The sequence below is a fragment of the Oncorhynchus mykiss genome, chromosome 25, assembly GCF_013265735.2.
Source record: "Oncorhynchus mykiss isolate Arlee chromosome 25, USDA_OmykA_1.1, whole genome shotgun sequence".
NCBI lineage: Eukaryota > Metazoa > Chordata > Actinopteri > Salmoniformes > Salmonidae > Oncorhynchus > Oncorhynchus mykiss.
The window spans coordinates 14,632,034-14,644,589 of record NC_048589.1 but is presented as its reverse complement, the minus strand read 5'-3'; the positions used below and the strand labels follow the sequence as shown (position 1 = coordinate 14,644,589).

Here is a 12,556-nt window from a genome sequence, read left to right as displayed (position 1 = left end):
TGAAGAATAAAAAAAAAAAATGCAAATATTGTACAATCCAGATGTGCAACGCACTTAGAGACTCACAGCTGTAATCGCTGCCAAAGGTGACTCAGGGGTGTGAATACTTCTGCATATTATATTTTTGTGTTTCATTTTCAATAAATTCGCAAACATATCTAAAAACATGTTTTTCCACTCTGTCATTATAGGGTATTGTGTGTACGTGGGTGAGAATTTTATTTATTTATGTAGAATTCAGGCTTTAACACAAAACAAACGTTGAGTAAGTCAAGGGGTATCACTACTTTGAGGGCACTGTATAATTCGTATAATATACACATCGTATAATTTAATCTGTCCCATTATGGCATCTGTAAGAGAACAGGCCCTCTCCATTTTGAAGTAGTCAATTTTCTTCTTCTACCCCTTCTATGAGTTGGCAAACAAACAAAGGTGCATACTGCCACCTGGAATGTGTTGTTTGAACAGGTATAAAGACAATGTTGGCGATTTACAGTTATGGAATGTTTGCTCACGAGTATAATTCATTGGCTGACCCCTCCTGGTGACCTGGATGGAATAATGTGATACTTCCTTAACCAGAGGAAGAGGCGAAGCGGGAGGGTCCACTCCAGTCAAAATCTGTCCAAGGCGGAATACAGCGATAAGCAGACCAATAAATAGACAGCCTGCCTTCCCTCCTTTGGGAGAATGACTCCCATTGTTAGGGCGGAGACAAGAACATCTCGTCAGTATATACAGTATCTCTGCATTAACCCATATGAAGTCCCACCCAGTTGACTACTTCAAAATGGTGAAAGTCCTCAATCGCACTGCCCATGCTAAAACGGGCTTTTGGGCACCACAGTCCCCCATCTATCTACATGATAAGTATTCATTCCCCTGCTGGCGCCAACATAGTAGTAGACTAGAATTCAGGATCTAACAGGGTCTAATTTTCATCATCTATTGATCATATTGTTCTATTATTGAAGACATTAATGATATTTTTTTGTATCATTCAAGCATTGGACATTTGTTTTCATTTTCTATCCAGATGTGCAATCAATTATATAATGGTTCACTAGCTACATTCCCCATAATTCCTGTTGCACAGCTATCCACTGACCAAAAAAAAAAGAGGAGGAGCTGTGTGCTACGTATGTGGTAACGTTTTCTTGTTGCAATGAGCAGCGCAACGTGAGGGTGGCAGCAGTGGGAATACTTTCCCAACAATATAGCAAACACAGTGTGTGATATCGATGTTTCAGCAGCCTGTCTGGGAATAGTGTATCGCGCAAGCGAAGGAGTACGTGGCACAATGATCGGAATATCCTCAGATTTGGGATGTCTGTAGCTAGCTGGAAGAAGCGATCTTTCGTACTGCGCGCAACGACTACCCAAGAGAGCCAGGATGGAGCATATCTTCTAAACATCCCTCGCGCTATATGCTGCGGTTGAAGTGGTGTGGGACCGATGACCGTTCTATACGCTGACTTTCTATGAATGAAGCGTTTGGTGTTTTCAGACCAGGCATAAACGTTTTGTAATTCAGAGAGAAAGGATGATATTGGTTTCGACTGCAGTTCGCAACAAACCCGGATACAAGAGCGGAAAAAAGTGCCGTACCACAAGCAGTGTCGACTTACTTTGGTGAGCTGTCAGAGGGGTCGAAACACTAACGTTAGAGGGATTAGGTTTCTGTGATGGTATTCCGCTGCTGATGTGACCGTAATGTTTGCTGAATGAAAACCGGTATTGGTTTACAGGAAACGACAGAACACTCAGAAGCCCCCCCCCCCCCCAAGTATGTTACAATGTCGTTAGCTTAGCTAGCTGCATTTTCTTTTGTGTTGGTAGTTTGCTACTAGCTAACGTTAGCTGTCTATACCTAGCTGTAAAGTACATTTGCCGGATGATTTTCACGTAACATTAGTTAACGTTTGATTATTTGGTAGTGTTAGTTCCGTTAGCTAACTACACATTGTTACACCGGTGATATGAACGCTTCTGTACATCCCGTTACATTAACTAACTAGTGTAAAACATAGCAGACAAACTTTCAAATAACCTATTCTTGGCGATACTTTAAGTTCTCAATTCGTGAGAAAATTATATCTTATACATATCCGTGTCCAGTTGCAGGTGGTTCTCCAAAAAACAGATAATATTCAGAAAAGTATCAAATCCACGTTTTGAAGAGTTAGAAATGCCTCTTGCATGTGTGTAGATCTTTGTTTTGGTCGCGCTGTCATTTAGTTCCGCACGTGGCCGCGACTAGTTCCTGCAAAGATGCTGGGAAATGCAAGATCTCTGGCAACTAAAATGGCATGGGAACTCCTCACTCGGTGCCAAACGTGGATTTAATATATTTCTGAATATTCTCTGTTTTATGGAGAACCACCTGCAACTGGGCACGACATGTATAATAACTTTTTGCCCGAATCGAGAGAATTAAAGTATCGCCAAGAAGAGGTTAGTTAAATGTGCCTGCTATGCTTTACACTAGCTAACATATAAAGGTCTAAAGGAAAGGTTCACCCATTTTGAATGTTATATTGTTTTTGTGCATCTCTGAGTGATGTTCTAACGATTCCCTGGATCATTTAAATGTTTTCATGCGTTTCTGAGTTATTGGCGTTCAAGCAGGAATACATCCTGCAGGTATGACGTAGAACGGTGATAAAACCGCTCTCACTGCTCTGGAAGTTAATATGAATACGAATTTTAGATCGCAAAAACGTCTATCATACATGTCAGATTTCAATACTGTCCGATGTCATAACTCGGGAGAATGTCTTCTCTCAAATGAGCCATTGATAATATTTTTACGAGTTTCCTACCTCGAGAAATGTGTTATTTAATGGAGGGCCTAGGGTGTATTGCTTGGTGCTGTTGCCACAGATATTATAGAAAGCACCATCTCCTTAAAAGTATATCCGAATGTTAGACTCCACTCTGTTTATTTATTTATTTTTATTTCACCTTTATTTAACCAGGTAGGCAAGTTGAGAACAAGTTCTCATTTACAATTGTGACCTGGCCAAGATAAAGCAAAGCAGTTCGACACAGAGTTACACATGGAGTAAAACAAACATACAGTCAATAATACAGTATAAACAAGTCTATATACGATGTGAGCAAATGAGGTGAGGGAGGTAAAGGCAAAAAAAAAAGGCCATGGTGGCAAAGTAAATACAATATAGCAAGTAAAACACTGTAATGGTAGATTTGCAGTGGAAGAATGTGCAAAGTAGAAATAAAAATAATGGGTGAGGGAGATCGATCAGCAGGTTGAACATGGTGAGATTGTAGACTCCAACATTGATTGTGCAATTTGTTTAGGCAATTTTTTTACAGCTAACTAGCTACGTTACATGCTGATTGTCTTTGTTATTGTTGTGTTTAGCTACGTTTGCTAGCCAGCCAGCCAGTCCATTGTATTGCGGATTTTGTAGTCGACTTGAGCTGCAACAGATTTCCACAAAGATGTTCAATGGTGCTACCAACCTTATTATGACGGCGTATAACACAACAATTTTACATTTGTTCACAAAAAATATTGTGCTCATTTATCACTGTAAATTAAAGGAATAAGTGGTTTTGGGTGGATTGTTAGCTGCTTTTAGCAACTCTAATATTTACACTAGGGTTGCTGGGAATTAGCTTGCAATAAAAAGGAATAGTCCGCCGAAAACTATTTCAACTTACTGTGTCGATTGTCTGTAGCCTTGGTCCTTATGCAGGGAGGAATTTGATAAAAAAAACCACATTGGGACATAATTAAACAGAATTTACACAGGTGGGTCTGTTGTAGACCCATGCAGTTCCTCAGTAAGGTCAGTTCTGCTTTTTTGTGCAAGTGTGGTGCATGTGCAGCAGAGTAAGCTGAAATTGAATTTTATTTAACTTTTGGCTTCCTGTGGACTATTTAAAAAAAAAAAAATTGTAAGTTAATTCCAAGCAACGCTAGTTTTAATGGCACTTGCTTAAGTACAGGGAAATGCCTTTCTTTCAAACTCTAACCCCAACAATGCAATAATCAATAACAATGTAATACTACAAGTAAGGTATAACAAAAACACACAAGATATAAGAAGAACACAATAAAGTAAGTAAGCATACTATATACAGGGTCAGTTCCAATACTATATTTACAATGTGCAGTGATACTGGATCAATAGAGGTAGATATGTATAGGGGTAAGGTGAATAGGCCTCAGGATATATGATAAACAGAGTAGCAGCAGCATATGTGAGTGGGTGTGTGAGCAAATGATGGAGTGAGTGTTTGTGTTGGAGAATCAGTGTGTGTAGTGTAGGGCTCTTGAGTATGCATAGAGAAAGTGCAAAAATAATCAAATAGTCTGTGCAGCCATTTTGTTAGCTATTTAGCAGTATTATGGCAAAGGGATAGAAGCTGTTCGTGAGCCTGTTGGTGTCAGACTTGATGCACCGGTACCGCCTGCCGTGTGGAAGCAGAGAGAACAGTCTATGGCTTTGGTTGTTGGAGTCTTTAACGATTTTCCGGGCCTTTCTTTCACACCGCCTGATATAGCGATCCTGAATGGCAGGGAGCTGTCCGAACCACTAGGCTGTCCGCACCGCGCTGGTGTGTAAATACTAGCGTTGCTAAAAGCAGCTAGGGTATGGAAGCATTCACCTTTCACCGCCATAACAATGTGTGGCTAGGGCCAAGGAAATTAAACAATTCTTTGCTAGTTGCTAGCCAGCTAGCTAGTGAAAAGTTTCAAGCATGTGAGAAACTGTCAATTGTAGCTAGCTAGTTATCTTAGTGGTAAAATGGGTAGCCAAGTAGGTCTGGTTGTCATGCTAGAGAAATGTGTGTGCTGAGATTTAGCTACATGAACTCATAAAACATTAGCTGTCTGATTAAACATGACTTCTTAAATGGTAGCTAGCTAATCTTAAAAATCCATACAACCTCATCAGCCATAATAAAACAAAAATGAAAAGATGATCCTAAAGTCAGACTGGTCCCAGATCTGTTTGTGTTGTTTTGACAACTGCTGTTCATTGTCTTTTTGGCATGACAGCAACCATAGGAGTTGGCTCGGGCTGTATACACCACCCACAGATCTGGGACCAGGCTATAATCAGACCACTTTCTTTCCAGTAACATAATAGTTGCTTTCATTACAGCGGCGCTTGTACTCCCTGGCCCTGGACTGCTTCAACTGTTGGGGGATCTCACTGAGTGACCATTGATGCTGCATCTCAGGGTTGCTGAGCCTATGCGAGAGTGCGAGTACAGCCAGATCAGCACTCGCAGCTCGACCCCGATGGAGACTCCATACAAGAAGAGGACCCCAAAGAGGAGGAAGTGGCAAGCCTTCCCAGGGCGGAATAAATTTTTCTGCAATGGGAGGATCATGATGGCCAGGCAGACAGGGGTCTTCTACCTTACCCTTGTCCTAATTCTCGTCACAAGCGGACTCTTCTTCGCTTTTGAGTAAGTAGCTAAAGGTTTTGCCCTTTGATTTTGCCATCGTTTCTTTGGCCATGCTCCCTTTGCCTATGAACTGGGCATTGGGGCTGTCTGGAGTTTTGGTGTGCTGTAGCTAACAAAGAGCCAGGGTTTATGGCCCAACCTGTCACTATGTATTAGCCAGGGGTGGCCTGCATGCGGATGAGACTGTGGCTCTCTCACTCACTGTTCCTCAAGGTGCTCTTTCACCCTGGGCTGTCGTATTGAGCAGCGTCTTGGAGTTGGCAGAGGGTTTAAAGCCTTTTCATTCCGTTAGCTCAGCTCTAATGTTTAATCTTAGACATTTTTCTGGAAGTGTCATGGCAATTAATTAGAGGGTAGATACTGTAGCGTAGGTAGGCTACTTTTCTTAACTCTCATTCATCACTCTTACTGACAGCCAGGACAGCCTACTTGATGTCCATGTGCCTCTCGGGTTAGTAATCATGGTAACACTTGTCTAGTTTCTTTTGAAAAGGAGTGGCTGCTCTAGTTTGTCTGTCATAGTCACCGCCTCTTTGTTTGAGTGACTGCACTATACGATACTTGTCCATGCATGTAGATTGGGGCGGCAGGTAGCCTAGTGGTTAGAGCGTTGGGCCAGTAACTGAAAGGTTGCTGGATCGAATCCCCGAGCTAACAAGGAAAAATCTGTCATTCTGCCCCTGACCAAGGTAGTTATTAACCCACTGTTCTCCGTGCGCCGATGACGTAGATGTTGATTTAAGGCATTTCAGTTGTACAACTGACCACTTTGCCTAGACTGCATAAGCCTTAAATGGTCAGTCCTTTCCAAAGAAATAAATTTCAGTTTCATTAGCATTTTTGTTCTAGACAACTCCTCTTCCCTCATTCTTTCTCTCTTGCGTACACACACAGCAACACACACGTAATCCAAACCCCATCCATTCTAAACACAGCAGTGAGAAACAAAAGTATATGACTTTTCTGAAGTACCACATTTCCCCAGCCCGGACTGGTTTACCCTGTCTTTAGGAAACTTCTACAGATCTGTCAGACTTGCTTGTTTTACAAGAATTCTACTGCACCTGCCATAACATCTGCAAATCTGTGTACGTGACCAATAAACTTTGATTTGATTTGTTGTGACACATTGTTTACTTCATGTGGTGAAGTGTGGAGCCTGTAAAGCCAGAGAGCTGAGTCCCCACTTCTCCTCTCTCACACTGTCCCTGGCTTCATAACAGCTGCCTGCTGCAGCTCTATGCTGGACCAGTCATCCACTCTCTCCCTGCTAGTCCTCCTGACGAATCATTCCTTGTCACAATCTGCTTATTTTCCTACCTTGGCTTGGATGTTGTTGCTGATTGAGGACAGGCAGCTTTTCTCACTAGGGGTTCCGTATGCATGATCAAGACCTGGGTATATTCTTTGTCATATCAATGTAAAAACCTTTTCCATGTTGTCATTTCTGCTAATCCTGACCTGCTGCCGGTTCCATTCCGTTAGTAGTGCTCTGGATTATGTGAGAGATCTTGACCTCCTGCCTTCCACCAACTTTATCAGCTAGACTTGTGTAAACCCACCTCAGTGCCATCACTGGCATAACCCCAGTCGCCAAGAACAACTCTGGTTTTGAGCATTCATCACTGTAGAAAATAGGCTACAATTTATATTTTGGCCAGTGCAGAGCTGTCTGTATATTAACCATTCAATCCTCACACAGGGACCTCCATCCACACACCTGGAGAATACTAGTTGCTTCCTAGTGAAACACCCCTTAGGGCTTAATTTCCTGCCTGCCTGCCCTGCCCAGTTGAACCACCACTCTCTCTCGGTGTCGCCTGCTGCCTCTGTTTGTTATCACTACAGTGTTCCGTTCACAGGAACAGCAGAGGACGACGGAGAGCTCAGTACCGTAGGCTCAGTAATGTCGCATCTCCTCTCTCCAGACCTGCAGGCCACCCGAGTCCTCCTGACTATCCTCTTTGTCCACCCCTGTTCAGCTGAGAGGAGCCAGCTATCTATCGGACAGGGTGCTTGCTAGTCAGGACATTGAACCTGCTCACTGTGGTTTGCAGTCCTCGACTTTAATGTGTCTAGATTTGCTGTGTATTTCCTACCTTTCACACACCGGTGCTAGTCCAGCCCAGGGCATTGTCGTGAACGTCTAGCCTAATCCCTATTGGTGCCTGCCTGGATGCCATAATGCTAAACCCTCATTCCTCATTCTCCTTCAGATGCATATCATGAACAAGGTTGAAGGTGTATTGTAGCCAAATGGCAGAGGCTTGGTTGTCTGCCTGTCACTAGCCTTAAACTCACATCAGAGGTCCAGTCTGGTGAGGTCATCCATTGTTCCTCTGCGTTCTCCAGACTTCCGTCCAGTTGGTGGAGAGAAAGCGGAGATGTATGAAGCAGTAAAGCTTGGGAGGCAGCAGGAAAAGCAGATGTGGTCTTCATCCCTCTTATTGTCCCCCATCCCAGAAAGAGATACTCGGCTATTTATGTATGGTAAGCCCTCTTAGTGAAAGCCAGACTCTGGTCTGTTTATTATTCTGTTCTGTTGCTCCCGCCCAGACGCCCATGTGCTCTGTTGCAACTTGCACGTGTTCCCCCTTTCCCCCTGTAAGAGTTTTACCCAGACAAATGAAGTAGTTATTTTGAGGCACTGTAGTTCATGTCCTTTAGAAAGTACTGTAGGCCTTGTTCCACAGTACTTCCCGTTGTCCAAGGAGATGGTCTGAACTCTTGTTTGTCTATGAAAAACTCTATTCTGGACTGAACATAGGCTTAGTTATTTAAAGCAGCTAGCTTGTGACACTGCACATATGAGGTGTGTGTGTGTGTGTGTGTGTGTGTGTGTGACATGCAGCAAAACATAATAGATGACACGCAAGATCCAGTGACCCTCTCTCTCTCAAGCTTGCTCTTGCCCTCGCTCGCACGCCAGCTCCCGCCCTCTCTCACTCGTGCCCTCTCTCCTCGCTCTCTGTTGATGCTTAGTTCAGACAACTATGGTTGCTATTAGACTCGCTGCTTTGTCTCGCTCTCTGAAATTTGTGCAAGACTGAGAGCTGCAGATCCCCCTTTGTTTGTTTGCCACATTGTCTCGAGAGTAAAATATACATCTACCACATGTGGCGTGCAAGTCTCTGTGTGTGCAGGGATGGAATTGTTTATTGAATTTAAGGGGCATTTCTGCACCCTCTGACTTGTATAATCGGGTGGGTAGGTGAGTGTACATTCGCGTGATTCTCATGTCTGATTGCGTGGGTATGTGTGTTATGGTTGCCCACTGTGTGACCTCATTCTGAATGTCATCTCTCTGTGTGACATTCTGAATGTTTTACTTCAATAATAAGGAAGGCCAGTTCCTTCCTGCCACACAGCAGCAAAAACACACAACGCAACAGTTAGGCTACTGCCAGGGATCGCATGATGATGTAGTGACCTAACGCTAATTTCAACTAACACATGATGACTTTGCATTTGGCGAAATGTAAGGGTAATGGAAATGTTTAACCAGTATTGTTATGGTATGTTTAGTGTGGTTTTTGAGTGGGTGTTGGCAAGCAGGATCTTGTTTTACACACACACACACACACAAGGGATGTGACAAATGGAAAAATGTTCTTAACATTTAAACTGACTGTAAAAAATCTTAAAAAAATCCATAAAAAAATAAAAAATAAAGGAAGTGATAATTCTGTGTGAATTATTGAATTACAGTGCCTTGCGAAAGTATTCGGCCCCCTTGAACTTTGCGACCTTTTGCCACATTTCAGGCTTCAAACATAAAGATATAAAACTGTATTTTTTTGTGAAGAATCAACAACAAGTGGGACACAATCATGAAGTGGAACGACATTTATTGGATATTTCAAACTTTTTTAACAAATCAAAAACTGAAAAATTGGGCATGCAAAATTATTCAGCCCCTTTACTTTCAGTGCAGCAAATTCTCTCCAGAAGTTCAGTGAGGATCTCTGAATGATCCAATGTTGACCTAAATGACTAATGATGATAAATGCAATCCACCTGTGTGTAATCAAGTCTCCGTATAAATGCACCTGCACTGTGATAGTCTCAGAGGTCCGTTAAAAGCGCAGAGAGCATCATGAAGAACAAGGAACACACCAGGCAGGTCCAAGATACTGTTGTGAAGAAGTTTAAAGCCGGATTTGGATACAAAAAGATATCCCAAGCTTTAAACATCCCAAGGAGCACTGTGCAAGCGATAATATTGAAATGGAAGGAGTATCAGACCACTGCAAATCTACCAAGACCTGGCCGTCCCTCTAAACTTTCAGCTCATACAAGGAGAAGACTGATCAGAGATGCAGCCAAGAGGCCCATGATCACTCTGGATGAACTGCAGAGATCTACAGCTGAGGTGGAAGACTCTGTCCATAGGACAACAATCAGTCGTATATTGCACAAATCTGGCCTTTATGGAAGAGTGGCAAGAAGAAAGCCATTTCTTAAAGATATCCATAAAAAGTGTTGTTTGAAGTTTGCCACAAGCCACCTGGGAGACACACCAAACATGTGGAAGAAGGTGCTCTGGTCAGATGAAACCAAAATTGAACTTTTTGGCAACAATGCAAAACGTTATGTTTGACGTAAAAGCAACACAGCTCATCACCCTGAACACACCATCCCCACTGTCAAACATGGTGGTGGCAGCATCATGGTTTGGGCCTGCTTTTCTTCAGCAGGGACAGGGAAGATGGTTAAAATTGATGGGAAGATGGATGGAGCCAAATACAGGACCATTCTGGAAGAAAACCTGATGGAGTCTGCAAAAGACCTAAGACTGGGACGGAGATTTGTCTTCCAACAAGACAATAATCCAAAACATAAAGCAAAATCTACAATGGAATTGTTCAAAAATAAACATATCCAGGTGTTAGAATGGCCAAGTCAAAGTCCAGACCTGAATCCAATCGAGAATCTGTGGAAAGAACTGAAAACTGCTGTTCACAAATGCTCTCCATCCAACCTCACTGAGCTCGAGCTGTTTGCAAGGAGGAATAGGAAAAAATGTCAGTCTCTCGATGTGCAAAACTGATAGAGACACCCCAAGCGACTTACAGCTGTAATCGCAGCAAAAGGTGGCGCTACAAAGTATTAACTTAAGGGGGCTGAATAATTTTGCACGCCCAATTTTTCAGTTTTTGATTTGTTAAAAAAGTTTGAAATATCCAATAAATGTCGTTCCACTTCATGATTGTGTCCCACTTGTTGTTGATTCTTCACAAAAAAAATACAGTTTTATCTTTATGTTTGAAGCCTGAAATGTGGCAAAAGGTCGCAAAGTTCAAGGGGGCCGAATACTTTCGCAAGGCACTGTATGTGAACAATGGAGAATATGGTCCTATTGTGTATGGTGTTCCTATGCTAAGGGTAATTACATTTTTTCTACCACAGTCCGGCTGAATATCAAACTCAACACTTGGCCTCTAAGCCCTTTTAACTCAACACTTGCTTTTATGTTCGATAGTGATCACTCGAGTCTTCAAGTGTTTTGGCCAAAATTAGCATTGAGACGATGCACACTCGATGTCCCAACTGCCACTTATCAATATTCCAACATTCTGAATCATTCACAAGCATTGTTCACCCACGACTTGTCTTGTGCGTGACTCACTCACTATGAAACACGAGCACTTGGGCCGAGGGACACACATACGGACACGCAATATTTCTTCCATGGCAAAAGTGAAAACACGGAGCAGATAACTCTTTGGCCCTTTAAAAAAAAAAAAACATGCTGTATGTAAAATATTTTGTGCTATAGCTTAGAAATTGAAATAAATGTGCCTCTGGATGACAATGTTTGTTTCCAACATTAGGGCTGTTTTCCTAAAGAAGTTAAATTCGATTTGTGTTTTGTTTCCTTGTCACAATACTATCGAGTATCACGGTACGGGTGTCGTCCCAGCTCTATATGGCAACCGGGGAGTAGGGGCAAAGTAGTGTTTCAAAAGGAGTGGATGCATGGAAAGCGAATCGGCTAATTGGGCAGATTTATTGCCCCTCGACCGTGGCTAGTTGCACGACGAGTCGATAATCCGGTGCGAATGACTAGTGCGCCGGTGTTGTATCGACGTGCCTGCCGAACTGAGGTGCTTCCTACTGGGAAACTGTATCACGGTGTCGCCGCCGGCGTTAACTAACATGGCACTTTTTCCCCCTCCCTCCCATGGTTTGATTTGAACTAGGATAGCAGCCTATGGAAGAAATAACTAATATTGATAACCGTCTAGACGTTACCTTGATACATGTACAGTCTGCTACTCAATGGGGAGGGCATGAATGGCAATAACACCGGGACACAGTGCCCTTTGTTCCCGCTTGCCAAGCCCTACTGTCACTCTGATAGTGGTTACCTAATGGCCAATATTTTTATTTTATTTTTTATTTATCTGTTATTTTACCAGGTAAGTTGACTGAGAACACATTCTCATTTGCAGCAACGACCTGGGGAATAGTTACAGGGGAGAGGAGGGGGATGAATGAGCCAATTGTAAACTGGGGATTATTAGGTGACCGTGAGGGTTTGACACCCTTACTCTTACGATAAGTGCCATGGGATCTTTAATGACCTCAGAGTGTCAGGACACCCGTTTAACGTCCCATCCGAAAGACGGCACCCTACACAGGGCAGTGTCCCCAATCACTGCCCATATTTTTTTTTAGGCCAGAGGAAAGAGTGCCTTCTACTGGCCCTCCAACACCACTTCTGGTCTCCCATCCATATCAGGGCGACAGTCACAGTAAGCACATGCATACATGCAACAGTACTTTTAATAAAAAATAAACAATTGTCTGTTTTAGAACTGAAAACGTTAAATTTATTTTTGGAAAACTAACTATGAAATTTGACTGACTGGTGCACGGTATAGCAAACATGTTTTTTTTCTGTAGAACAAACTGTTTGGTACTAGAATTGGACACTTTCGGTACTTTTGTCAAATGTGTCTTCCGTCGTAAACTGAGAGGATCAAGTATGTCTATCAGCGCAGCCGTTGTCCCCACACGAGCGCCTCTGTGCATGCCTCTTGCCTGCTCAACGTACTTGTTGCTAGAGCTACCACTGCACTGGGAATCTGGTCTGCAT

The 12,556-nt window shown here is 42.8% G+C and overlaps 1 protein-coding gene across 4 annotated transcripts in view; it reads left to right on the top strand.

Annotated features, from left to right (window-relative positions):
* The first annotated feature begins 1,152 nt into the window (after window positions 1-1,152).
* Window positions 1,153-12,556, top strand: part of LOC110505399 (probable palmitoyltransferase ZDHHC14) — a 101,411-nt gene continuing 90,007 nt past the window's right edge. For 2 of the 4 annotated variants that reach the window (XM_021584595.2, XM_021584594.2), the window contains exons 1-2: window positions 1,154-1,635; window positions 5,145-5,454. In XM_021584595.2, the coding sequence (XP_021440270.2) occupies window positions 5,210-5,454 (245 nt within the window). In that variant the 5' untranslated portion in view covers window positions 1,154-1,635; window positions 5,145-5,209. The other 2 variants (XM_036963141.1, XM_021584596.2) reach the window with 2 other exon arrangements.